The following is a 27,293-nucleotide window of genomic DNA, read 5'->3' as shown; positions in this document are numbered from 1 at the left end:
TCTCTGTCAGAGGTCTGCCCTTCTCTTTGACTGCCAAAGATTATGGGACTGGGAAGTGCGTACTGTAAAAATATGAGCACACCAGGTAAGTTCCTCTAGTCATTGCAGAGAGGGAAGAAGGCTCACAGCTGAAGTTGTGTGTGTGCACACGAAAGTTGATCCCCGGAATTAAACTCTGCCAGTGTTCAAGGGGCCCCTGGGCTCAGACTCTGTTCTTCAGCCAGCACTTCTCTTTGGCCAGTCCAGCTTGGCCTTCAGTTGAAGCTCTGCCTCCAAATAATGAAAACAGGCCAGAAGCCCCCAGCAACCTAGCCTTTGGCTGACCTGCCCCATTTCAAACTGCAGTGGTGTGTGTGTGTGTGTGTGTGTGTGTGTGAGAGAGAGAGAGAGAGATGTTGAATGTCTGAGCACTCCCTTTGTTAAATATTTCCTAAACTCCCCAAACGAAAATGATTAGTCTTTTTCATGGCATGCTAGTTTTGAATGTCGGTCTTGTTCATGAAAACATGAGAAGATGCCTGCTGGGTCAGCCCAGTGAGGGTCCATCAACCTCAGCCTCCCATTTCACACCGTGGCCAACCAGTTGTCCTGAAAGGCCACCAAGCAGAGCACAAAGGTTTCCCCTGACATTGCTGCTTGGTACTGATATGCAGGGATCTGCCCTCTCTACATATCTGGTCCTTTTGGTCATCATGGCTAGTAGCCATGGGTGGCTCTATCATCCAGTAGATGGCCTAATCCCCTTCCAATGCACGGGAATGGGTGCCCCAGCCTTCAGCCCTCTCCCCAAAATGATACCACTCAGGACCAGACGCATCCTGTGGGACTTCTGGACCATCTGTTTCAGCTCTAACAGTTAAACTGCTAGAGAACTATTTATAGCCCCCCCCCAAATTAAATTATCATCAAATTATCAAACCTTATAAAGGGGAACCCCATTTCTGCTGGGCCGTGGTGGTTTTGCAAGCAGGGAAGCCAGCGTTTTCTCGGTGCTAAATACTGCTCCTGGCTGTTGTGACTTTTCCCCATTCTCTGCCAAAGAGAGCTCAAGATCCAAGGAAAGTTTTATCTCGCTGATAAAACCAAACATTGAAAAGCGCTGGAGGGTTGGAGCAGATGGAGACCGGACTGTACTCTGATGGTGTCGAAGCCCTTTCGGCTGACCTTGAGACTTAAATGGCGGCATCCCTGCAACGGAGAGGTGTAGTAGCTCTGACTTAAATGGCTCCAGACAGCCTCATCTTGTCAGATCTCAGAAGCTAAGCAGGGTTGGCCCGGATTAGGACTTGGATGGGAGGGACACCCAAGGGGTACCAGCGTTGCCGTGCGTAAGCAGGCCATGGCAAACTACCCCTGAATGTCTCCTGCCTTGAAAACCGTGTGGGGTGGCCAAAGGTCAGCTACAACGTGACGACACCTTTCAGGTGAGCCTCAGGAAACTAAACAGAAGCAGAGACCTCAGGGAAGAGGCAAAAGCAGCTGGGACGTTTAGTTTGATTTCTAGAGAAACTCTTATGATTCAGATTCTGGGCCAACAATACCTGGCCCTGTTCCATGATCCCCCTTGGGCGGAGCATTACATTGAGACATCAACTGGACTTCCAGGTAATCTGTTAAGCCCTGGCAAGATGGCAGAAAATTAAAGCCTTTGCCAAAGCAAGCAGGGCTGAAGACCATTCCGGAATTTTACTCCTTCTGGACTCCAGTGCGGCCATGCTAAGTGGCAGGCAGACGCAGCTAGAGTTGTACATCCCCCACTTCACCCTGAGTCTTCAGGGCCACTTCATGAATTTTTCCCTCGTTCCATTTGGAGGGCATAGTACAGTTGCAATGGAATGTAGAAGGAGCCGAGCTTTAATTCCCACACGGCGACCACAAGGCAGGGAAATGCAGCAGACCACCGACAGCAAGCTAATCCCAACAGTGAAAAAGCAGCTTGGCGGCCAAACGCAGCCTCTAAACGCAGCCATTTACAGGACTGCTGCTCTGCGCCTCAAGAACTGTTGACTCAAGGAGGTAAAGAGAGAGGTTTCTGAAAAATCCGTCCTGCATTTGATCCACAACTCTTTCCATTCGGCAAGATTTTTACAGCACACCCAAGTAAATTCCTGTAAGATTACTAGAATCTTTAAAATATATTCCATATTGTTATTCAAAATAATAAATCACCAAGGTTTTGGAACTCTGGTCTCCTTTCACACATAATGGTATATATAATGTTTCTCTTTTATGTGCTATTTTCCATCTCTCATTACTTCTCACTGACGAGTTTTGGTTTCCAGTTTTTGTGGCACATCTATTTGAGTTGCTCGCTTTGGCTCGCCAAACAGTAACAGTGCATTCGGGGCCTCTGTAGATTAAAAACAGAAGAAAATCCCTGCTGTATCAGGTCAGTAGTCCATCCTGCCACACACAGTGGCCAACCAGTTCCTGTGGAGGGTCAGCAACTGAGCAGGGAGGCTGAGGCCTCCTGGCTCTGGGATTTAGAGGTTTACCGCCTCTGACTGCGGAGGTTCCCCTCAGCCACCATGGCAGGTAGCCATTGATAGACTTATCCTCCATGAGTTGATCTAATTCCCTTTAAAAGTGGTTTATTCCTGTGGCCATCACCATATCCTCTGGCAGCAAGTCCCACATTTTAATCACTCTTTGTGTCAAGTTATATTTTCTTTCATCCGTCCAGAGCGTGCTGCCCATTGGCCTCCTTGGATGCCCTCAAATTCTGGCATTTTGGGAGATGGAGAAAAAGCAGTCTCCACCATCATGCATAATTCTATAAACCTTGGTCATGTTCCCCCTTAGTTGTGTCTTCTACATGGAAAAGTCCCAGACTTTTCACTCTTTCCTCATACAGGCAGGGCTCCAATGCCCTCCCCATCTTGATTGCCCTCCTCTATTCTTTCTCCAGTTCTGTCGTGTCCTCTTGGAGAGACGGGGCCAGAAGTGTATGCAGGATTCCAGATGAGGCCACACCATAGAGCTATGCAGGGGCATTACAATAGCAGCCATTTTATTCTCAATCCCCCTAACATAGAGTTTGCCTTTTTCACGGCTGCAGTTGACACTTACATTGATCTATCCAAGATCCTTTTCCAAAGCTAGATTCTACTCTTGTTCTACTGCAGGGGTAGTCAACCTGCAGGGGTAGTCAACCTGTGGTCCTCCAGATGTTCATGGACTATAATTCCCATGAGCCCCTGCCAGCAAACGCTGGCAGGGGCTCAGGGGAATTGTAGTCCATGGACATCTGGAGGAACACAGGTTGACTACTCCTGGTCTACTGGGTTCTTGCTAACAAATTCTGCCTCCTGAGTCTCATGGCCTGATCCTCAGTCTGCACTAGTTTCATGAGCCAGGAAGGCTCCTTGTTCCAATTCCCAATTGTCCTGGAAGCCTAGCTTGGGGTGGCTTGCCTCCTCTGTTTCCACCACCTATCCCTTAATGACACTCAACAGACTTCTGGATCAGCAGGGCGGACGGCCAGATTGGATCCAAGCATCATACTGCTGGAAGGGCCTTCTCCTTTCCCCCCTCCCGGATTCCTTATCACTGGCCATGGCTTTCTACTCATCCAGGGAGCAAATGATCACTGTTAAAACCATTAAGAGGCCAGGAGAAGAAAATCTACACACAGAACTGAAAATTGGCGCACCATCTGGGTCAAGTTTTCGTGCCAAACAGCACATTCCGCACCTAAGTTGTTGCACAAATTGCACTCTGCTAATGTGCTCTGCAACTGGAAAAGAGGCAGACCCAACATGAGATGGACAGACTCAATCAAGAAATCCGTAGCCTTCAGCTCACAAGACCTGAGCAAAGCTGTTAACAGCAGGATGTTTTGGAGGTCGTTAACTCAGGGCGATCTGAAATGGAAAACAGCTTGAAAGTATATAACATACACTCAGTGTGCTCCTAAAAAAGTCAGCATCAAAACATGAGGTCCTTGGTCTGAGGTGTGCTGTGGATGAGCCTCGTATTGACCATACTGGAGTATTCCTATATGTTAATTAATTTATGCATTTATCATGGGATCCTCTCTACTCATGTTGATCCTCTTCTGCTCTGGGTATCCTTCCTCCAGTGGTAAGGAGGGCATCTGCTGGAGATGGGACCTTCCCAAGGGTAATGCTCCACCTCTGGAGTGCCCTTCTCAGGAAGGTTCCCATGGCACATCTGTGGCCATCCATTCTGCAGCTTAGCAGAAAGGGAGAGAGGGAGGGAGCAAAGGAGCCCTCTCTGCCAGCCTGTGTTGCCCACCATCTCTCCATTCACAGGTTGAACATCAAAACAATCAGTTGCTGTGGCACACATTTCTTTCACATCCAACCATAGCTTGTTCTGATCCACAGCCAAAAGCTTTGCTGAAATCTGTGAATCACAAGCTGATTCAGAATAGAAAGTTCTCTTGTATACTCCAATGGCCAATATACTCTGCAATATACTCTCTAGTTCCTCTTCCTTTTCTGAATCCAGCTTGAACATCTCTATTTAATGCCTCCATTCCAACCCTTCTTCTGAATCAGGCATATAAAACAGAATGAATCCAGGATGCCTTATTTTTTTATTTTTTAAAATTACGTGTAGCCCCTTCCCTTTCATAGGAGAAGGGGGCAGCTAATTTCTTTTAGTAAGCGGGAAGAAGAAGAAGAAGAGTTGGTTCTTATATGCCATTTTTCTCTACTTGAAGGAGGCTCAAAGCGGCTTACAGTCGCCTTCCCTTTCCTCTCCCCACAACAGACACTGTACTGGATCCCAGCGTCCACTGATATTTTCTTTGTTAGCTGCCTTGGGTTTCTCTTTATTGACCCGGAAGGGAGTATATTACTCAAATACATTCAGGGGGGTGGCAGGTTACACTGTCAGCATTAGGGTTGTGGGTGTCCTGCATGGTGCAGGGGGTTGGACTAGATGACCCGGGAGGTCCCTTCCAACACTATGATTCTATGATTCTATACGACACATTTATCTTGAATTCTGTTGATATTTTACAATTACTGCAGCTGGTCTTTTTGATATTATTTGCTAACTAAAAAGGGCAGGGGGCAGGGAGTAGGCAAAGGGGCCATAAGACTGAGAGGAAGGGGGAAAAGTGAAACAAAGAATGAAAAAAGGGTCTGGGGGAAGGGAAGAGATAACAAAGGAACCTGCCATAAAATAAACAGTGGCTTCCATGGGGAGAATTAATGGCCACTTTCCGTTCTGCCATCTTGGAGAGGATCCAGGAAGACTTCCATGTCCTATGAGGTCCCTTTCAGCTCCCAGTCTGCAACCCTTGAGCACCACACAGAAGAAGAACATTTCTTAGCATTAATAGCATCACCGTTCAGTGCCGAGAGAGGAAGGTGAGATACTTTCAATGTTTTACAGGCTTTCTGAGTGTCCTTGCATTCAGGCCTTGCAGGAGTGAAGCGGGCCCGTTTTCCATGGCCGTTCACCTCCCCCCACCCCCGCCCCACCACACAAATCCCACCTCAGTTTGTTGAGTCAGATGCCTACCATGTGGAAAGAAGGAAACCTAAAGAACATCTACAGTTCTTTCATGTGGGTGGCCCAAACCTAACGCCTACAGATTTCCTTCGTGAAAATGTTTAACGGGCTGGATGGATGTTATTTGAAGTTTGCCCATGTTAGTTCCAGGAAAATGAACTGCCCCCTGCCCCCCCCCCTGGAAGTTTGGATATAAATTATGTCCAACATGTAGGATTTGGCTGGCTTCAGCAGTTCGACAAATTTCATTCTTAGACCTACACAAGAGTTGTACCTCTCTGCCTGTCCATTCACCCAAATGCTCAAGGCCCATCATGCTCGCTACAGGATTGGTTTCTACTACTTTCCCTTAGTAGCTAAGGAAAGTTTTGTAGTGGCTAAGAGTGATTCCCCCCTCCTCTTCCACCAGAAGCCTGGCTGGCGAATTTGGGCCAGTCCCAGTTCTTTCAGAACTCTCTCAGCCCCACCCGTTGTGCGGAGAAGAAGGGAAGGCGATTGTAAACTGCTTTGAGACTCCGTAGGGTAGAGAAAAGCAGGGTATAAACAACTCTTCTTATGCCACCTCAAACCAAACATGGGTTTTGCCCCTTCCCAGCTTTGTCCCACATTATGGACTGTCTGCTTGGTCTCTGAGAGCTCTTTGAGAAACAAGCCCCCACCCATCTAACCTGGCCCTGCCTTGTTTGCATAGGCTAGCCCCTCTCCTCTGCTCTGTCCTTGGCTCTGCTTCTTGGCTCTGGTCTGAACATGGAGTCGAATTAGGTGGGAGAATCCGGAAGTGCAAGGCTGTAGGTTGGGCAAGGCCATGTTTCCCCCGTGGAAAAACTCCCTGCAGATTTTGAACAGACAGACAGACAGAGACAGAGACACAGAGAGAGGTTCTAGCCTAGTTGGCTTTCTCCTGTGTTAATTTTATGCTTGAGTATTTTTTAAAAAATATAAGAGAGCTTTAAAAATATGGTGCTTATTTTATTCCTTTCAAAAATGTATATGCCGCGTCTACAGGCACCCACTAGAACAGTTGTTCTCAACCTTCCTAATGCCGCAACCCTTTAATACAGTTCCTCGTGTTGTGGGGACCCCCAACCATAAAATGATGCAAGGGTTCTTTCACAGAAATTAAACCGAAACTGACCAATGGCGTGAAGATCCATTGTTCGTGATTGCATATAAATTCATTTTCTTCGGGGGTTTCTCAGTTCTGCCTCCTGTCCCACCGTGCCCATCTCGCACTTTTCCGCTGCTCCAGACGAACACTCGATCTTGATCTACCCCGCAAGGCTGTTGTGTGGATGGCGCCCCCCCCCCAGTCAAGCTGCTTGCTCTGCCACGACCCCGGTGAACGGGTCGTTCGACCCCCAAAGGGGTCCCGACCCTCAGGTTGAGAACCACTGCACTAGAAGGAGGTGGCTTGCATAATATAGTCCATTCTACCACCTCAGGTATCTGCTGTTTTGTTTTCACCTCATTTTGGGACATGCATGGATCAGAACATGGGAACACAGAGAGAACCCGAGCATCTGTATCTTCACAATGTCTTGCCTCGGTATATCTCTCTTCCTGATGAGGGCCATCAATGTCTGCTGACTAGGTTTCCTGTAATCATAAGTCCAAGTGAAAGTTATCCCATGATGGATGTGATTTTTTTTAAAAAGGAGCTTACATGGTGGGTACATGGTGCACTTAAATTACTGTCTCCCCCCCCCCCCAAAGATTCTTTGGCAAATTTTCAGTGGTTCACCAAAGAAGTAGCCCATCTGAAGAAGAGAAGACCTGGGGTTTTGTATTCCCCTCTTTACTACCCAAAGAAGTCTCACAGTGGCTTACAGTTGCCTTCCCTTGAATACCATGCCACCTTCCCTCCCAAGGACAAAATATACTTTTGTGGAATATTGTCTGCCACTTCTGGTTTTCTCTTTTGGGAATCCCAAATAGGGCTTCTGAGAGCCACCACAAGCCCTCATAAACTGTTTTCTCTCCCAACTGTTTCTCCCTTCCTTCCTCTTTTGAAAGGTTTTCACTTGGAGGAGGGCAAGTAGCAGTTCCTGTTGCTTTAAACTACGTATAGAATAGTACCAGCTAGATATCGGTGTGGGGTGTGGGGGGAAGTTTCACAGTCAGAGTAGTCCAGCAGTGGAAAGGCTGCCCAAGGAGGTGGTGAGCTCTCCCACAGGGCAGTCTTCAGTCAGTGGCTGGACTGGTATTTATCATGGCTGCTTGAGGCTGATCGTACATTTCAAGGGGGGGGGGTAGGACTAGATGGCCTGCATTGCCCTTTCCCATTTTAGGACTGTATGAGTCTAGTTCAGCTGTGGAATGAGCTGCCCAAGGAGGTGGTGAGCTCCCCCTCACTGGCGGTCTTCAAGCAGCGGCTGGACAGATCCTTATCCCGGATGCTTGAGGCTGATCCTGAATTGAGCAGGAGGTTGGACTAGATGGCAAACGCTGGCAGGGGCTCATGAGAATTGTAGGCCATGGACATCTGGAGGGCCGCAGTATGACTACCCCTGGTCTAGTGACTTGGACAGAACTTCAGACCTTTCTGAACTGTTGATGCCAGTGACTGAACTTGAGTCCTTACGTATGCAAAATATGAGCGTCTCTCAAATACCGTATTCACAAAGAACCTTACCAGCCAGATCCTTAGTCTGGCCAACCCAGCCTTGTACATAAGAGAGCCTTGTAGGTCAGGGGAAGGGTCCATCTCCTCCAGCATCTTGTTTCCCACTGTAGCCACTCAGATGCTTCCTGGAAGCCCCCAGGGTGGACATGAAGGAGGCATCATCCACTCGGCCTATTGCTCTTTATGCTCTCTCCCACCATTACAGCTGAAAGCTTTTAAAACTGAATCGAAGGTTCCTTCCCGAGTTTTCTTCCCTACTGAGCGGGGCAGTTTGCACCCGGAGCAGAATAGAAGTGCTGTAATCTCAAAATGGGCCATGGGCAACACAAGACCCTGCATGGCTCCAGAGTGCTGCTGATTGGAGCTTCTGGTTTACAAGAGTAGCTGCTCATATGAGAGGGGACCTTGCTCAAGATACTAGTGGTTGACCAGGTTTGAACCTGTGGCCTGCATGCAAAGCATGTACTCCACCATGGGGCTGTGCCCTCTTTCCCGGAGCCTGCTGCATGGGCTTCTTTAAGTGGAATTTACTGAGCTTGGGCCCTACAGGGACTGAGCTTGGGCCCTTCTGTTCGCGAAGCTGGAGCCCTGACTCTTCTTTTATTCATTGACAACATTTCACACAACCTTTCTGCCCAAGGTGGGCCACCAAGTTAAAAGCATAGCATAATATAAGAAAACACATAATAAAATCAGTTGATGTACTGGTTAGGAGTGTGGACTTCTAATCTGGCAGGCTGGATTTGATCCCGTGCTCCCCCACATGCAGCCAGCTGGGTGACCTTGGTGTCTCTCAGCCTCACCCTCCTCACAAGGTGTCTGTGGTGGGGAGAAGAAAGGGAAGGCAAATGTAAGCCACTTTGAGACTCCTTTGGGTAGAGAAAAGTGGCATATAAGAACCAATTCTTCGGTAGTATCAGGGCTATCTCAGCCTCACCTCCATCAAAGGGAAGGCGATTGTAAGCCGCTTTGAGACTCCTTCGGGTAGAGAAAAGCGGCATATAAGAACCAATTCTTCTTCTTCTAAAAAGGAATGAAAATACAGGATAGGAACTCCAAATGAAACAAACAGTCTTTGCCCACCAGTGGAAGAGAGAGGGTTCCAGCAAATATCCCTGGGGAAGAAGCTCCACAATTCTGGTGACACAGCTAAGAAGGCCCTGCTTTTTTGTTGTCATCTGCCTAAACCCTGAAAGTGAAGTCATATGAAGCAGGGTTTTGGAAAATGATTGTAGGTCAGGTAGGTTTGTATGGCATGTTCGCCTGTGATATGACTTCTGAAGTTTCCTTGGGTTAGTCTTTAATATACTTCTATGCCCAAGGCCAAAACAACCCTGCTAAATCCAAACAGTATCTCGAGGAAGTTTGCCTTCATTATTGGAGGCCTCATCAGGCCAGGCAGAAATGGTCTGAACTCCCGAGGTTGGCTCACAGCTGATACTGTCTAAGCGTTAAAACCGTTTCTTGCGGAAGAGTGGAAATTACAATGTTTTGGCTCTGTGAAAAAGGGGAAAAATGTTGTGAGGGCAATGCCAAATTCAAACAAGCAATTTAAGAATGGTTTTCCTGGGCAGAGTCAACAGCAATTTTGTCCCTTCCAAAAGTCACAGACAACTCGCTTACCATCTACATGGTAATTATGTTGTATTTGGAGACGAAATGCAATTGCAAAGAGGGTCGAAAATGAGAATAATTGCAACCCTGGCTTCAGCGTGAAGCTTGACGCAGCTCAAACACATAAATCATCCGTAATATGTTCTACATTCACAGCTTTCTTGATTTGCCAGGAATGCACAAAATAACTTCTGTACTTTCAAAGTCTAGGCATTCCGTTAGCGAGGCTCTGATGAGTGTGTAGAATTTGCGTAGACATGTACCCCTCCTCCGTTTTTCTGTAGCGTAACTGTTGTCAACTTGAGTGCCTTGGATTCCCTTTAAAAACTGAGACGAAATGGCTTTTGTTGGAAGAATAATCGGCTGCAAAGTTTTAGCTGATTAATTGGGACTGATTGGTACCTCTCATTTTTAAAGGGTTTAATTAGAGCAGCCCAGTGTACCTAAGAGACCTTATCTCTGCCTATACCCCCCTATACCCCCCTATATGCTCTGCCACCTCCAACTGGCTGAGGATCCCTGGCCCCAAAGAAGCATGTCTGTCCTCAACGAAGGCCAGAGCTTTTTCTGTCCTGGCCCCCACCTGGTGGAATGAGCTCCCAGAAGAGATCAGGGCCCTGCCTGAACTCCCACAATTCTGCAGGGAGCTCCTCCAGCAGGCATTTGACTGAGACCGACCAAACCCAAATAACATTCCCAGGTCCCCCTCAGACATCCCCTCTATGGCCTGAACCAGTCTGACCTCTCTAAGGGCCTTAGCTAAGTTCCTGTTATGTTATTGTTTAAGATCACTGAAATTGTGCTACTTAGATTGTTGTTGTATTTGTTCCATGTATGTTCCCCGCCCCCATGTTGTTGCATGTAAACCGCCCTGAGCCATATGGAAGGGTGGTATAGAAATCAAATAAATAAATAAATAAATTTTTAAACCATTGAGAATCCCCTCTTCAGGCTTCAAGAAACCTCTTCAGACTTCAAGAAACCTCAGTAGGGGTGCGATCATGCAGGGCATGGTTGAGAAGCGCAGCTGTCCACATGCCCACCTGGGGCCCTGCCTCTCCCCACCCCCTTCAGGACCACCATAGGCAACATGGGGTGGGGGTGCGGGGTGACATGGCCATATATGGTCATATTGAGTGATGATTGTTTAACAATTTTTAAAAATATGTTAAAATTAATTAATTCTCATCGATTCGGGAAACCCTTCCAACAAAGGGTTCCAACGAAACAAAACCCTGGTTGAGAAAGCCCGAATTAGGGACTGGGGAACAACAAGCCGCCCTGAACTCCTTGCAAGAAGTATGGGACAAAAACATAATACATCCATGCAAATGAATGATAAGATTTGAATCATGGGTTTCTACTTAAGGCAGTCAAAGGGGAAAGCAATTGCATCTAATAAACACAATGGCATTCTAAGACTCTTGTGAAGCTGGTGATAATCCACTATGAAATGGAGGGCTACTGCACTCTTGGCTGCTGGCAAAGGATGTTCTCATTCACCTTGGCCAAGGTGAGAAATGCAGGTTCCTAACTTTGTTTTGATTTCACTGATCAACCAATTTAAAAACAATTATCCGTTAAAAAGGATAAGTCTCTGGCCCACAGAAAAATCTTCCAGAATATTTCCATGCTGTTCCCTCTTTTCTCTCTCTGCTTTCCATCCCAACAAGTGTAATATCAGCTACAGGCTTTGACAATGAGTTTAAAAATAATTGATGTGCCTCCCTCCCCTCCCAGCAATGATCTCTTTTATTTGCATTGAACCTGTATCCCTATAGTTTATTTGAATGTTAGCCCTTTTTTTGGTGCCAATTCATCTCACATGCTTTTCCCCCCACTAGGCATGCTTCTGGTCACAACAGACACGCTAGGCCATGACTTCCACGTATTTCAAATACTGACCCATCCCTGGTCATCTTCGCAAAGTGCCGTCCATCACTTGTACACATTGCATCGCGGGGAGACCGAAGCCAAAGTAAGTAGCACATCAAGAGCACGCCCTTTATCTGAGTCAGCCAGTGGGAGGGCAGTGTTTAGGGCAACCAGCGGAGCATGGGGGAGGGAACATGCCAGCCAAGGCAGACCCAGGCTGGCCTTGCCAGTGATGGTGCAACATCATTGGAGGTGATGTCATTATGTCATAGGGACACTGGTAGAAATCATTTTTACCATAGAGTTTTGCCCATCATGATGTCATTTCTGGTTTGTATGGCGATTCCCAGCCTAGGCCTGCCTTTGCATCCAGTAAGTCCCCTGCCGGACAGCTGAGGTTTATGTGCTGCAGGTGCATTAAAGTCAGAGGTGGTCCCATCAGATGGAGCCCTGTTTTTTTTTCCTGGTCATCTTGTGAATGATATCCTAGCATTGGCAAAGAAATCTGCATTTCCAGAATGGGCCTTGGGTTTGATGGTCAATATAGCATTGTTGGGTGGTGGCATAGTGCAGTGGTCCTCAACCTTTTTATCACCGGGGACCGGTCAACGCTTGACAATTTTACAGAGGCCCGGGGGGGGGGGGTAGACTTTTGCCGAGGGACGTCACCGCCGCCTGAGCCCCTGCTCTCCTTGCTTTCCCTGACTTCCACCGCTCGCTGGGGGGTGCTGCCAGCAGCAGCTGTGCAGTGCCATGCCAAGGGGGAGCCCCAGCCATGGCGGCCGCTGGAGAGCACCAAAGGTGAGCTGGCAGCAGAGTGGCAGGGCAGCCCCTGAGGCAGCAGCTAGAGAGGAGGAGCTGCGGCCCGGTACCGACTGATCTACGGACCGGTACCGGTCCCTGGACCGGGGGTTGGGGACCACTGGCATAGTGGATGCATGCTGTATTCCCTGAAAAGACAACTTTGATAGCCTATTTGGTGTCCTGTGACAAATGATATATTTGGAGTGCATGTGCAATAACAAAGATGGTTGCACATCACAATGTACAGGGCCAATCCAAGAACATCTTTTCATTATATGATAATTTCAGAGATATTATTTGACAGTTATTTGGTCTTGCAGAATGGCTTATTGGAATATGAACAAGGATAGTGTGTTGGACACAAATGAGTAGCACTGAAACTAGATTCACCTGAGTGTTTTAGTGCAACACCCTTAATGAACACAATCAGTCAGGGATCCTATAGTGCAGTGGTCCCCAACCGGTCTACGGATCGAGGGTTGGGGACTACTGCTGTAGTGTAAAAGATGACATCACCAAAGGGAAAATATTCCAGTTTGCAATGAGAACAGAGAAGTCAACATTTGCCAATATATGGAGGCAGTTCTTGTGCACTTGGGTTGACCTTATGGTTGTCCTGAATATTGTAGCTTTAGATTCAGTCCTAAAATAGTGTTTTTGCTGAGGTAAACAGCTTTAGACACAGTTGTGCTTAGCTTTTTAATTGTCATTTTGATGAGAGAATGAAGAACATTAGGGGAAGGGGCCATGGCTAAGTGGTAGAGCATCTCATGGCATTAAGAAGGTCACAGGTTCAATCTCTAGCATCCCTAGTTAAAGGGGCAGGTAATAGATGATATGAAATATCTGGAGAGTTGGAGAGTGGGTGATGTTTATCTTGTCGGACCAATGGCCTCAGTCAGTACAAGGCAGCTGTCAGGCCTATGTCAAGTTCCCAATAAACAAACTCATAGTTAACATGACGTTTCTTTATTAAGAGAAATGCTGAACGTGAGCAACGGTTTTCCTTGCTGAAACTGAAAAGCAAGCTTACAAGCATACTTTTATACTTCCCCTGTAAGCCCCTGCCCCTCCCTCCAGCTTGAATCTAGGAGTGTTACACAGCATACCAGGCCCTGCAGCTTCCCAAGCCCAGAGTCTCAGACAAAAGTGCAGGTAGCGGCCTAGAACAGGCTTTCTCAACCAGGGTTTTGTGAAACACTGGGGTTTCTTCACAGACCTGGAAGGGTTTCTTGAATGGCTGTGAGTTCATTTATGGGGTGATAATGATTATATATCAGTCAGTAAAATGTATTGTGTATAGCTAAGGCCATTGCAGATCTACAAGCAAGCAAGCAATCATCTCAATAACAATACAGTTTTAGGAGACAATATAAAATCACTATTCTTATCAGTTACAAATAAATTAACCAAATCAAGTATAATTATATAAAATCAAGTCTTGCAAATCTATGGTCATGTCAACCCCAACCCCACTCCCAAAATGGCCAATGATGGGCCTGAAGGTGGTGGAAAGGGGAGGGGCCTCAGGTGGGCATGTACACTGCTATGTTTTGCATAGTTGTGCCACATCTGGGTTTTTTTGAAGCCTGAAGAATGTTCCATGGTTTCTCAATGGTCAAAAAGTTGAGAAAGGCTGGCGCAAGAAGCATTCCTTAAAAATACAGCTGTGGGTTGTACTGGATGGCCCCTTCCAACTCTATGATTCTACATTAGCCAAGCAAGGTCAAGATAATACAACGTCCACAGATACGATGATTAAAATAAGGCAGAAAACAGGGAACATGACATGAAGATTGATGGAGGAAGCATTACATCAGCGGTCGGCACGCTTCCGCTTGCCGCGTACCGCTGCCGAGTACTGGGCGGAGAGGGCGGCTCGGGGGCCCGCGCACACGTGGCAGCCCCAGCGCAAACGCGCATGCACGGACTGCCGCGCACATGTGTTTGCGCCCGGCAGGGGCACAAACGTGCGTGCGCGGCAGTCCGCGCTTGCGCGTTTGCGCCACCGCCATGCTGGCGGCCGCGGCTTCCCCTCCCGGCCCCTTCGGGCCACAAGCAAATCGGCCGCTAAAGCTTCTCTTCCCTCCCCTCCCGAAGTGAGAAGCTTGCGGGGCCGCGAGCTTCTCGCTTCGGGGGGGGAGGGAAGAAGGAGCCGCGGCCCAGTGCCGAGGCCTTCGGGCCGCGGCCCGCGGGTTGGGGACCACTGCATTACATGACAGGATCATGAGAATCATAAACATATGAGCAGGATCTGAAAGCAGCTTTCTGTGTTCACATGCTAGACTTTCTTCCAGTGAATTGAATACATGTCGTTTGAACTGTGTCCTTTTAAATCAGTATTCACTTTTTTGCAGCCATATGCAATGCCATGGTTTCTCTCTGGCTGCCAGTTTCTTGATCCTAGATTAGTACAGACATGTGAAATGTCCTCACATTTTGAAGCTTTGGGAAGGATACAAAAAAAGGAAGAGGGGAGTGAAATTTTTTAAAAAATATCTGCAATACTTTATATGCTAAATAGTTGGCATATTTATGGAATTCAACTGCAGATCTACCCTGTGCTATAGAGAGAGCTGCAAACTGCCATACCATATGCTATCTTAGTATCTGGGAGCCAGGAAAACAGAAGAGTTGAATTTAGAAACAATATTTTGGAGTGTACACAAACAGTGCATTATGTGGAAAGAAATGATTTCATACAGTTGCAATATTGCTAGCAGTTCATGTAACTATCCAGTTAAATATGATACTGAGAACTCTGACTTGTTTAATAATGAATTGTCTTCTAAAACATTTTAGCATATTATTTTTTGCCAAATAATTCATGTTTGAACTGTAATATATGTCTTTGGAAGTACTTTATGTCTGCAGTGCACATAGTAATTATGATTATCTGATGCTATAGCTTGTCTTGATATGATATATATATATATAATACAATTTTTAAAAAGTCATGGTACATATTTCAAGTGCGCACCAGCTTGTCTTAAAAAGCATTCTACTCATTACAAAACAGTTCATAGGAATTTATTTAAGTGCTTCCCAGATTTCCTCCATTTTCCATCAGAAAAAAAAGTATAGGAGTAAAGGAGGGAAAGGGTCCCCCCTCCCCTGGAAGGTTTTGTTTTTCCCTTCTGGGCCCTCTCTGGATTAGTGCTAAGGAGACCCAAGCCAGTTAGGCTCTAGCAGTGAACATCATGACATCACTGAGGTCAGGAGAACTTGGTGAGAGAAGGCAGTGTAAATAAAATAAGTCAGCATTTTTTGTGATGGTTTTCTTTGTGAATGCTTTCAGAGGTTTCTTGCCATTTGATGCTGACATCAAGAAATTGTCAAGAATAGGGGACCTTTGATTAGGGATGAGCGGAAACCACAAAAACGCTGTTCCATTCGATTTGAGTGTGAACCACAAACCCAGAAAGCCAGTTGGCTTGTATATGAATCAAACCAGGTCCATGCCTGAAACATCTATTTCAGGTTCCGAATAACTAAGCTGTAGGAGCCGGCTGCCCTCTCTGCTCAGCTGTTTCTGAACTAAACAATTGAGCCATAGGGGCAGCCTGCTCCTGCAGCTCAGCATCGGGCAGCTTCTCCTAGGGGCTATGGGAACCAAATCAGTTTTTCCATATTTTGGCGGCTTTTGCAGAGGACAAAGCAAGGGTGTAAATTGCCCTAATGGTTTGTGGAGGTTCGTAAATGGAAGGCCAATTTTAACAGGTTATGTTAGCTGAGACAAACATTTGAATACATTTGCCACAATATTATAATATCACAGACTTTGCTACCACAACCTCATAAAATTGGCTTTCCATTTATTCAGAAGCATGCATACTGGATGGGAGATTCATTTCTTGTTAACTATGTGTGTGATGTTGGGGGTTCTTGTAAACTCTAAGCTAAATATGAGCAGACAGTGTGATGCAGTGGTAAAAAAGGGACATGCAGTCCAAAAAGAATGTGGATAAAATTGAGAGGGTGCAGAAGAGAGCAACAACGATGATCTGGGGCCTGGGGACCAACCCTATGAGGAAAGACCGAGGGACTTGGGAATATTCAGCCTGTAGAAGAGGAGGCTGAGAAGGGACAGGATTGCTGTCTTTAAGTGTTTGAAAGGTTGTCACCTGAAGGAGGATTGGGAGTGGTTCCTGTTGGCAGCAGAGGATGGGACCTGCAGTAATGGGTTTAAACTGTGTATACAGTAGTACTGGCTAGATATCAGGAAAAAGAATTCACAGTCAGAGTAGTTCAGCAGTGGAATGGGCTGCCCGAGGAGGTGGGGAGCTCCCCCTTACTGGAGGTCTTCAAGCAGCGGTTGGACAGATCCTTCTCCTGGATGCTTAAGGCTGATCCTGCACTGAGCAGGGATTGGGACTAGATGGCCTGTATGGCCCCTTCCCACTCTAGGATTCTATAGTTCAGCCATAGAATGGGCTGCCTAAGGAGATGGGGAGCTCCCCTTCATTGGCAGTCTTCAAGCAGCAGCTGGACAGATCCTTCTCCTGGATGCTTGAAGCTGATCCTGCACTGAGCAGGGGGTTGGACTAGATGGCCTGCATGATGCCTTCCCACTCTAGGATTCTATGACTCTAGTTCAGCAGTGGAATCGGCTGCCTAAGGAGGTGGGGAGCTTTAGGCTGATCCTGCGTTACGCAGAGGGTGGGACTAGATGGCTTGTACGGCCCCCTTCCCACTCTATGATTCTGTGATTCTATCTCTGTGCTAAAATGTGATTACCACCACTGGGAGTTAAGAGTCCTGCTAGTGCTGGTTGTATTTGTGATCTCCATTCATACACTGCAGCTAATATTTGGCCAGCAAACTAGAATCAGCAGCTGTGGTGATGACATGGCCTTGCAAACCACAGTTTGTGCTCACTGTGATTTTTAAACAAGGTCAGAATGTATGGACTTGGAAGCTGCCTCTGAACTGCTCAGATAGGAGGGAATTCATGCAACTGAGAATGGAGAGGACGGAAAAGAAGATGTGTCCCTTTACCTTGCCTTGTTCATTCCATGCTCAGAAGCCCACCTGTAATTTGAATTCTAGCCGAATGTCAGCCCAAAGCCCTGTGTCACAAGCTGGCTCCAAGCAAGCGGTTTGGATGAATTATCTTGGATCTTTTTGTTTGTGTAACCCAGGAGTAGCCTTTGTATAAGTAAAACTGAACTAGAGCTCTGTGTTCATTCCTGATTGGAGGAATGCTTTGTGTTACAGAAGGCCTCTGTCTCTCAGCCTCAAGACCAGAGCTAAGCATTCAATGGCCAGCAGACTTCTGGGAAGCCTGACCTCTGTGTGTGTCTATCAGAGCTGGGGCAAGGGGAGCTTTTTCTTGGAATAAGAGGTCTTGAATTCCTGCCCCTTTACCTCCTGCCAACAAGCACACTGAACACAACTCAGTTTGGGGAAGGCAGAGCGTAGAATGAGGGGGGAAAGCTACATACCCCTATTCCCGTCACCATCTCCCCTTCCTGTGCTACCGTGTAGGGGTAGGGGGACCTAGACATAGGAACATACAGGTCTGCTTTATTCTGAGACAGACTGTTGATCCATCTAGCTAAGTGCTGCATCTTGTGATGGGCAGCAGCTCTCCAGAGACTTGGGCAGAGAAAGGTCTTCTCTCACCTGTTACCCAAGAACTTCAAACCCTGAGGCCGTCTCCAGGCAAAGCGTGTGCTATAATGCTAATACCCAGCCCTTCCCTGAATTGACTGTTGAATAATTAGTTCCAGCCTTTGGCTCTCCCCCCCCCCCATTTGAAGTGCTTTGAACACCCAAAATATGCTGCAAAAATGCTGATTGTTGTTGTTGTTGTTGTTAGGCCATGGGGGGCACATCATGTCCTTGTGGTATGCAGTCCTCCTCTGCAAAAAGATAAAGGGCTGGTTCTTTGCCCAGCCACACTTGTCCCTTTGATCCTGGAGCGTAAACACACACCAAAAGGCCGCCCGCCCGCCCACATTATCGCAAGCCCAGGCAAATCAATGCGGTGATAGCGAGGCAGGCCAAGGGCCAGAAACCCATGTCATCTTTTCAGCGGTCCGACTCTTGCTTATTCTGACTCTCTGGCTGTTGTCACAAGTGAGCCAGCGCAAACAGAGAGGACAATATGATCGTGCCGCCATGTGCCACCGAAAGGCAGGAGCTACTTTTTCAGGCTGTGAGAGATTTGTTTTCTCCCCAAAGCAAATTTTACGAGATTAAGCTTCGATTTTGGGTTTTGGGGTCAGTTGTTGATTTCCCCCCCCCCCTTAAACCAACTCATCTCTGTGGGGTAGACACTGCGAGGAGCCAAAGGAGGATAGGTTTCAGAGTGAAACTTCTTGATAATTGCCCCCAGACTGTGGCATTCCTTCCTCGTGGGTGGAAGGCTGGAGCCATCCCTACTGGCCTTTCTTAGACAGCTGGAGCCTTTTCTTACCTGAAAGCCTTTGAAACTGGAGTGAAATGGAGGATGGTGTTTGTTGTTTATGCCCTTGAAGTTGCCCACTCTTTTTCGATATTTTTTAGATATTTCTTTGCAGGTGCTCTGAGAGTGGAAAAGTAACGTGACTGATCCCCAGATTTGGTCTCATCCTGCCTCCTTCTTGCTCTCTCTTCTTCCCTTGGGTATCTTCTTTCTTGTAATTGACATTGGAATAAAACTTTAAATAGTGGTTTCTGAGTGTCCCCAGTGTTGCATTACCCGATAGGTCTTTGATTACCGAGCGTATCTTTTCCCTGGTCTTTAACGGAAAAGGTGACTCTAGAACAGGTAGGGCTAGCAGAGGTTGGGCATTCATCTGCCTCGGTGGAGACTGGGAGAAGGCCTGGTCACCTAAGCCAGCATTTCCCATATATATGACAGATGTTGAACGCTGGTCCCCCCAACTCCCCAAATTAAAATGCTGGCGCAGTTCATCCTCGCACTCAAAAAGACTGGCTGCAAGACTAGGCTGGAATTTTACCCAGAGTTCTTACATCCCCATGCTCTGATTTGGGAGGACATCAACAAATAGTGCCATTCAGTACGTAACGTCAGCCAATCACAGGTAATGCGGCTGACAGGATGAGAGGGCGTTCTGACATTACAGCAAAGGGGCCTTTTTTGTCATGTTCAAGTCAGAATACATCTAGAGCAGGGGTAGTCAACCTGTGGTCCTCGAGATGTCCATGGACTACAATTCCCATGAGCCTCTGCCAGCAAACGCTGGCAGGGGCTCATGGGAATTGTAGTCCATGGGCATCTCGAGGACCACAGGTTGACTACCCCTGATCTAGAGGGTTGTCAGTGTTGGATATTAAGTATTGGTAAAGTCTTAATATCCTTAAAGTTAGCAGAGTGCCTTGATGAGGCAAGTAACGCAGCGGCTGGCAGAGTGCATGTGGAGCGAAAACAACAAACAAAGAAACACACATTCACAAACGTGGCAATTAACTAATATAACTACCGTTTAATAAAGAACTAAATACTACATACTTAGAGGTAAAGATAAGGTTCTTGTTCTATTCTAAATAGCTGGATGGAGAGAGATGCTGGAGGCATCTCCCTGCCATCATGTTGCTTGCTAGAGAGACAGAGGAGAAAGGGAATGGGGAAACTACCCTCTAGGGACAGGTCAGTGTGATCAAAGGTGAGAGTGGACAGTGTCCTATCTATCTCACTAACTCTATGGCAAGAGAGTCCTGTTTACACCCCCATAAGTCCGGCAGTCCATGGTGCCCCGCTGTGTTTTGCAGTCCACTCCCAGGCTTTCTCTGGAGAGTACCAGTAAGAACTGTATAGCCTGATGTATACCCTGCAGGCTTGCAGGATCAAATCTGCACATCAGTACCCCAGGAGCCTCTGCCAGGTGCTCTTCCGCCACCACTGCAAGAGCATAAACCAAGCAAACTTTGGTATCCCATTGGTTGGACATTGGCACAAATGGTACCTGGCCATAATCGGGCCCTTTGCTACCAGAGTGAGTGGACATAAAGTGGCATCCAGTTGACTTATGGCAACCTCAACAAGGGGCTTTTAAGGCCAGTGAAAAGTGAGTCATGGTTGGCCACTGCCTTCCTCTGCAGAGTCTTCCTTGGAAGTCTCCCTTCCAAATACCCATCCTTCTTAGGTTCCAAGATCTGATGACTTTGGGCTCTACCAGGCCACCTTCCCTCCATGCTACCAGCGCACCAAGTTATTTGCATGACGCTGCTGACATCCTAAAGAAAACACAGTCCATTCACAGTCGGCTGAGAATACATCCCAAGAATATAGAGATTATTTCACAGTTCCTCACCTAGATGGATGACAAGATAGACCACAGGGCAGCTGTCCCCCAGACTTCACCGCTTTGTCATTCTCCGTAGTTATCTCGTGTTGGGGGCCAGCTTGTCTCTTCAGGTCCGTGAGGAAGCCATGGTGTGAGCCACGTGGCTTCCTGATTTGCCAGCATGTTAATAGCAGATTTTGGCCAGCACTTCCTTGCCTTCGGTCTCCAAAGGCCTGTCCTCTACCCAAGATGCACAAGATGACATGATCAGCTGGATCTCAGGGAAGACAATCTGTGGAAAATTCGGTTCAGTTTTCGCCAATAGTAATCACCACCCTGCCCACAGTTTTTCATCCTAAATAAGCTGCCCATGTGCCTAAAATTATTCCACTTCACACCATATAGTCAATTGCTTTTGAAGCTCTGGTTGGTTGCAGCTGTTGGCTGCCGTCCCATGTACTTTAAGGCAGGGGTAGTAAATCTGTGGTCCTCCAGATGTCCATGGACTACAATTCCCATGAGCCCCTGCCAGCATTTGCATTTGCTGGCAGGGGCTCATGGGAATTGTAGTCCATGAACATCTGGAGGACCACAGGTTGACTACCCCTGGTTAAGGTAAAGGTAAAGGTATCCCCTGGGCAAGCACCGGGTCATGTCTAAACTCATTATAAAGTGTAGCTGAGTGGTTGAATGGGTGGTTGAACGAGTGGTTAAAATATTTTATATAGAGTGTATTGTTACCGTTCTTACCCCTGAGGAAGACCCAGTAGGGTCGAAACTTATTGGGTCCTATGTGCTGTTAGTTCTGTATAGTTTTTATGTAGTTTTTATTTTTTTATTTTATTTTATTTTTGCCCATGAGGCTGGGAGTTCAATCCCAGCAGCCGGCTCAAGGTTGACTCAGCCTTCCATCCTCCCGAGGTTGGTAAAATGAGTACCCAGCTTGCTGGGGGGTAGACGGCAATGACTGGGGAAGGTAATGGCAAACCACCTCGTATTGAGTCTGCCATGAAAATGCTGGAGGGCGTCACCCCAAGGGTCAGACATGACCCGGTGCTTTACCTTTACCATTATTCTGTTTTTAATTGTGCACTGTAATAAATAATGAACATTTTTACATTATTTTATTGTACAGCTCAACTTCTGAGTTCCTACCTGTTAAGGCTGGGTTGTGTTCCTTTTTTGGCTTTGGTTAAACTGAGAGGGGCTCACAGATCACCTCCGCAGTGGCCTCAACCCAATGCCCGGTGGAAGAGCTCCATCCTGCAGGCCTGCGGAACTGCATAAGCCCGCTTGGTTAGCAGGCATGGGCATTCACTGTTGCTTACATGTAGATGTGTTCATCATCACAGAACCGGATTCTCTTGTAGCCGATAATATATCAATTACGCATGGCTTAACAAACAAAAAAAACAACAACAGTATTTTCCTGCAGTTACTGAGATGAACTTGAGCTAGGAGTATAGCAAGGGGGGAAACAATCATGCCGCCATACTGTTATTCTCATGTTACATACAAGATTGTTTTATTTACAAAAGACATAAAAGTTGAAGAAACGGTGCTGAACCAAGAGCCTTTTGTGTTTACTCTAGTTGGGCCAAGAAGATGAAGCCAGGGTACTTACTGGGCTCCTGTTCTGGCGGTCTTTATGGCGTAACATAGCCTTTCTCATTTTCTTTTACTGTTGAGAACCTCCCGAAACATTCCTCAGGCTTCAAAGAACCCCAGAAGTGGTGCGATCACGCGGAATATGGTGGGGAAGCATAGCTGTGGACACGCCCACCCCGGGCCTCTCCCCTTCCCACTCCCTCCAGGCCCATCATTGACAATGTATGATCATATCATCTGATAAACATTTAACACATTTTAAAAATATTTTTTAAAAATGAATTATTTCCCACGCATTCGGGAAACTCTCCTGGAGCCATCCCCAGGTTTCACAAAACCCTGACTGAAAAAGCCTGGTGTAATGTCTGAGGAAGGAAGATGTGATATGTCAGCAAAGAGATATTTCAGATCAGTTTCACAAGAGTCTAGACATGATAAACTGGACTTCAATCCAAGCAAGGTGAAGGTGATGTGGGTTGGGAAGGCAGGTTGATCGGAAGGGACTGATCTACCAACTCTGCTTGGAGGCTGACCTATCTTTTGAAGACCTTGTAAAGAATCTTAGAACTCTCTCACACAGAATTCTTTCTTTCTTTCTTTCTTTCTTTCTTTCTTTCTTTCTTTCTTTCTTTCTTTCTTTCTTTCTTTCTTTCTTTCTTTCTTTCTTTCTTTCTTTCTTTCTTTCTTTCTTTCTTTCTTTCTTTCTTTCTTTCTTTCTTTCTTTCTTTCTTTCTTTCTTTCTTTCTTTCTCTCTCTCTCTCTCTCTCTGTCTGTCTGTCTGTCTGTCTGTCTGTCTGTCTGTCTGTCTGTCTGTCTGTCTGTCTATCCCTCCTTCCCAGCGGGCTGGCTCAAGTTATTACACTGGTCACAACTTTTTTCAGCATCCTTATCTGGCCTATTGGAATATCTAAATTAGCCCCCACAACGTGCTGTACATTGGCACTGCCTTTAAAGACAACTGGGAAGCCTCTATGGACTCTCATCGTCCATTATTTCTAATGGAGGGGTACGGTGCATTTAAAATGTAAAGGGAATGAGGCCTCTTTAAAATTAAATGGCCTTTTGCAAGCCTGGGTGGTGGTGCAAGGCATTAAAGGGACAATTCCAGAGGGTCTGTAAAATGAAGCTGTTCTGGCAGGCCTGTGGTTGAGGTGGGCAATAACATAATGGGATGCTGGCCTCCCTACACGGAATCTCCACCAACAGGAACCCCTCCAAACTATGATCAAACCCCAGAGGGGGGCAACCAATAGGAGGCGGTTTTTATGAATGATTTGTGGTTTTATTGTTTCATTGTTTATCATGTATTGTTCTAAAATTAAAATATTGTTAACTGCATGTGGAGGAGTAGGGAACCAAACCTAGTTGCTCCAGATTAGAGGCCTTTTTTTCTTAACCACTGCACCAAGCTGGCTCTTAAAGAAGTGATATATTTTTAAAAGATTTTTGGACCCTGTAATGGAGTTATATAGGATATACATATGGGGCCTGGACCTGTCACATAATCTCAGAACAGCCTTTCTCAACTTTGTTACCGTTGGGAAACCACTGAAACTTCCTGCAGGCTTTGAGAAACCCCATAAGGTGTGCGATTCTGCAGAATATGGTTAGGAAGCATGGCTGTGGACATGCCGACTTGGGGCCCATCATTGGCCATATACCAATTAATATTCATGAAGTTTTAAGAATGAATAATTAATTATCTTCCACTCATTCAGGACACCCTTCCAGGACTGTCTAGAAACCGTGATTGAGAAAGCCTGCTGTAGAAGAAGGCAAAACTATGTATACGATCCTGAGCTCCATTTAGGAAGGGCAGGATAAAAAATCTGATCGCTTGATGACATTTTTATGCCAGTCAGATTCCGCACACTTCCTAGATGCAGTGAATGGAAATTTGTTCTGAGCTGTGCCCTATTCTCTAAGCACATGATACTGCATCAAAACCAAGGGGTGTGTTCACGCACGTTGACTTGGCTGCCCCAGATTCTGGATAGTGTCTGTGTGAGCAGGCACTCTCCGGGTAAACTGACCCTTTGATCACTCTGTTATCGGAAGCTGACCTCCCCAGAGCGATTAACAAATCTCAGAGGGGGATGAAATTCCATACTCTGTGGTTTTCGCGCTACTCCACTCCTTGGGTTTGTTTCCGAACATGGGACCTCTGTTTCCATTTCAGCTTTGGCAAGTTTGTGCCACCTTTGATGCAGAAGGTTTAGGGGGAATGGGAGGGGGAAAGCTGAAGTAGTTTGGAAGACAGGAAGAAGTGAGGCAGCAAGGCAGAGGAAGAATGAGACAAAAGACTTCATCTGAGCTTGGGATAGAAGCCGCCAGGTTTATGTGGGCGGATTGTGGTGAGCTGGTTGCAGAATCTTGATGTGATCAGGGACACGGAAGACGCTTGGCAGGACTGGGCCCCAGACACATGGAAGTCCAAGCAGAAAGCAAAGCAGGATCAGATCAAAGGCAGTGATAAGACCAGGGTAGTGTTTGGAAACATTTGTAGAGATAAACAAGAAAAAAGGTATTAGTGGGATCAGAGGGGGGAAATCACAGAGGGGGGTGGACAGAAAGTGGCAGAGATCCAAGGACAAGTAGTTAAGTTGAGTCAATCAGGTCACTCTGTGAGACCGCCAGATAACTTCAGATCCACCTGTCAGTAGGGGTGTGCATTCTGCTAATCCTAACTGAAAAATACCTTATCAGTGTTTTCCAGATATTCTTTCAGCAGGATATAGAGCAGGCTGAATATGACCAAGCCTGAATATTTTTGGGACTTTTCAGGATCGTTGGACAGCCAAAATTAAATGCCTTTTAGCCGAACTCTCAACTTGAAGAAGGCATTTAAAGGAACCATGAGCCCTTTAAATGCCTTTGGAGTTCAGCCTGAAGTCACAACTTGAAGAAGGCACTTAAAGGGACTGTGAGTCCTTTAAACACATTCCCCCCCTAAAAAAAATTGAAAATAATGGAAGATGAGGGCATATTCTTAGGGGGTCCATAGAATTGGACCCCCTGGTCCAGTCTTTTTATAATGGGATGGGGAGTGAGAAGAGACACAAGCAGCTATGTGGTGTATTTGGTTTTCTGAATATTTACCAAATCTGAATACCATACCAGTATTGGGATTTGGAAATATCTGGGAAATACTTGTATTTTTCAGGTTCAGTATACCTGAATCTGGCAAATATCCTTTTTTTTTTTTTTTGCACACCCCTGCCGCCAGCAGATTCCCCTTGCTGCAACAATAATTTTCACCTCCATGACCATTTATGCACTGGGAACTTCACTACCCCCGCTCCCATGCAGGAGCACAGATCAGGGGCGGATGAGGTGCACCAGACCAAATGCTCACCAATATGGGTGCAGGAAGAGGTGGGGTAACCTGCCACAACTAAAACTCCAGCCAGCAGCCTGGCATGAAACCTCCAGTGCATAAACGGTGCATGTGAGTGCTACCAGGATAGGATTGGGAATCTGTTGCTAACAACCTGCTTTCTCCAAGCTATCCACAGACACCGATGAGGGTGCGGGTGGAGAATGAGCAGTTCAGAAGTCTTCATTCTGCTCCAGCTGATTGTTCTCTTCACCTCTGCAAATTAGCATCCTCAAGGCCAGTGAGAGAGGCCAGGCTTCATAAAAAAGCTACTAAGAACCCAACCCGTTTGAATTCCTGCTTTGATTGATACCCGCATTTGTTTTTCATTCGTTTTAAGCTGCTTTAGAGCGAATTTTTGGCCAAAAACTGGGGTGAGATTCTTGATTGATTGTGTGCACTGAAATGGGTGGCACTTGAACAGGACTGCAGGATTATTTAGTTATTATTTATTTGGATTTTTATACCGCCCATTCTTTACGGCTCTGGGCGGTTTACATGGAACATTGCAAAAATTTACATGGAACATTATAACAATCTATAACAGGGGTAGTCAAACTGCGGCCCTCCAGATGTCCATGGACTACAATTCCCAGGAGCCCCTGCCAGCGAATGCTGGCAGGGGGCTCCTGGGAATTGTAGTCCATGGACATCTGGAGGGCCGCAGTTTGACTACCCCTGATCTATAACATACACATTTCAATAGAACATCATAACACAATCTGTCAAGTAACAATTCACAACACAACATGAATAACAACAACGCTGGGGAGATCAAATTGTTCAGTCATGGGAGGGTGTCTTTGGGGGGGGGCCCAGCAGATGTTCCGAGTCGGTCGGCCTCAAGCGAATGCCTGGTGGAGGAGCTCCCTTTTGCAGGCCCTGCGGAATTGTGGGAGTTCAGGCAGGGCTCTGATCTCCTCAGGGAGCTCGTTCCACCAGGTGGGGGCCAGGACCGAGAAGGCTGTGGCCCTTGTTAAGGTCTGGCATGCTTCTTTGGGGCCAGGGATCCGCAGCCAGTTGGAGGTAGCGGAGTGTAAGGATCTTTTGGGGGTATAGGCAGGGAGGCCGTTTCTCAAATACACTGGGCCCAAACTGCGTATGGCCTTAAAGGAGGTTACCAAAACTTTAAGCTTAATCCAGAACTCAACTGGGAGCCAGCCAAGTTGTTGGAGTACCGGCCGGATGTGGGATCTCCATGATGTTTTAGTGAGAATTCTGGCCGCAGCATTCTGCACCAGTTGTAGTTTCTGGATCAAGGATAAGGGTAGACTCTAGGTCTCTCTTGTGTAGTCGTATGGACACCCCAGGAAGTCCACAAACTGTTCATCAAAGCGAGAACCTGCAGATTAGTCCCCTGCAACTGGTATATTCAGAGTACCTTTACTGGCATAAACAGAATCAGTAAAAAGAGAATATTAAATTTTTAAACAATTGCAGTTTCCATAAAAGATTTTTATAGAATTACCGATAAAATGTGGTACTTTTGCAATCAGTGTTGGATTATTTTCACTTAGAATAACTTTTATCCAGTGTTGCTCATCTGCATTTCAGTTTCTTCAAGTAGTCAACTAAGGCAGTGGTCCCCAACCTTTTTATCACCGGGGACCACTCAACGCCGGGGACCACTCACTGGGGACCACTCAATGCCTTTTACTGAGGCCCGGTGGGG

General features: G+C 46.6%; 1 protein-coding gene across 12 annotated transcripts in view; it reads left to right on the top strand.

Moving 5' to 3' along the window:
• The window catches only part of BCAS3 (BCAS3 microtubule associated cell migration factor), a 631,049-nt gene that overhangs the window by 174,243 nt on the left and 429,513 nt on the right, over positions 1 to 27,293 (top strand). For all 12 annotated transcript variants that reach the window (XM_077311257.1, XM_077311251.1, XM_077311253.1 and 9 more), the window contains exon 14: positions 11,569 to 11,702. In XM_077311257.1, the coding sequence (XP_077167372.1) occupies positions 11,569 to 11,702 (134 nt within the window). The remainder of the gene's footprint in view (positions 1 to 11,568; positions 11,703 to 27,293) is intronic.

The sequence above is a fragment of the Paroedura picta genome, chromosome 15 (assembly GCF_049243985.1).
Source record: "Paroedura picta isolate Pp20150507F chromosome 15, Ppicta_v3.0, whole genome shotgun sequence".
In the NCBI taxonomy this organism is placed as follows: domain Eukaryota; kingdom Metazoa; phylum Chordata; class Lepidosauria; order Squamata; family Gekkonidae; genus Paroedura; species Paroedura picta.
The sequence above is the reverse complement of the archived record's forward strand: the minus strand, read 5'-3'. Positions and strand labels throughout refer to the sequence as shown.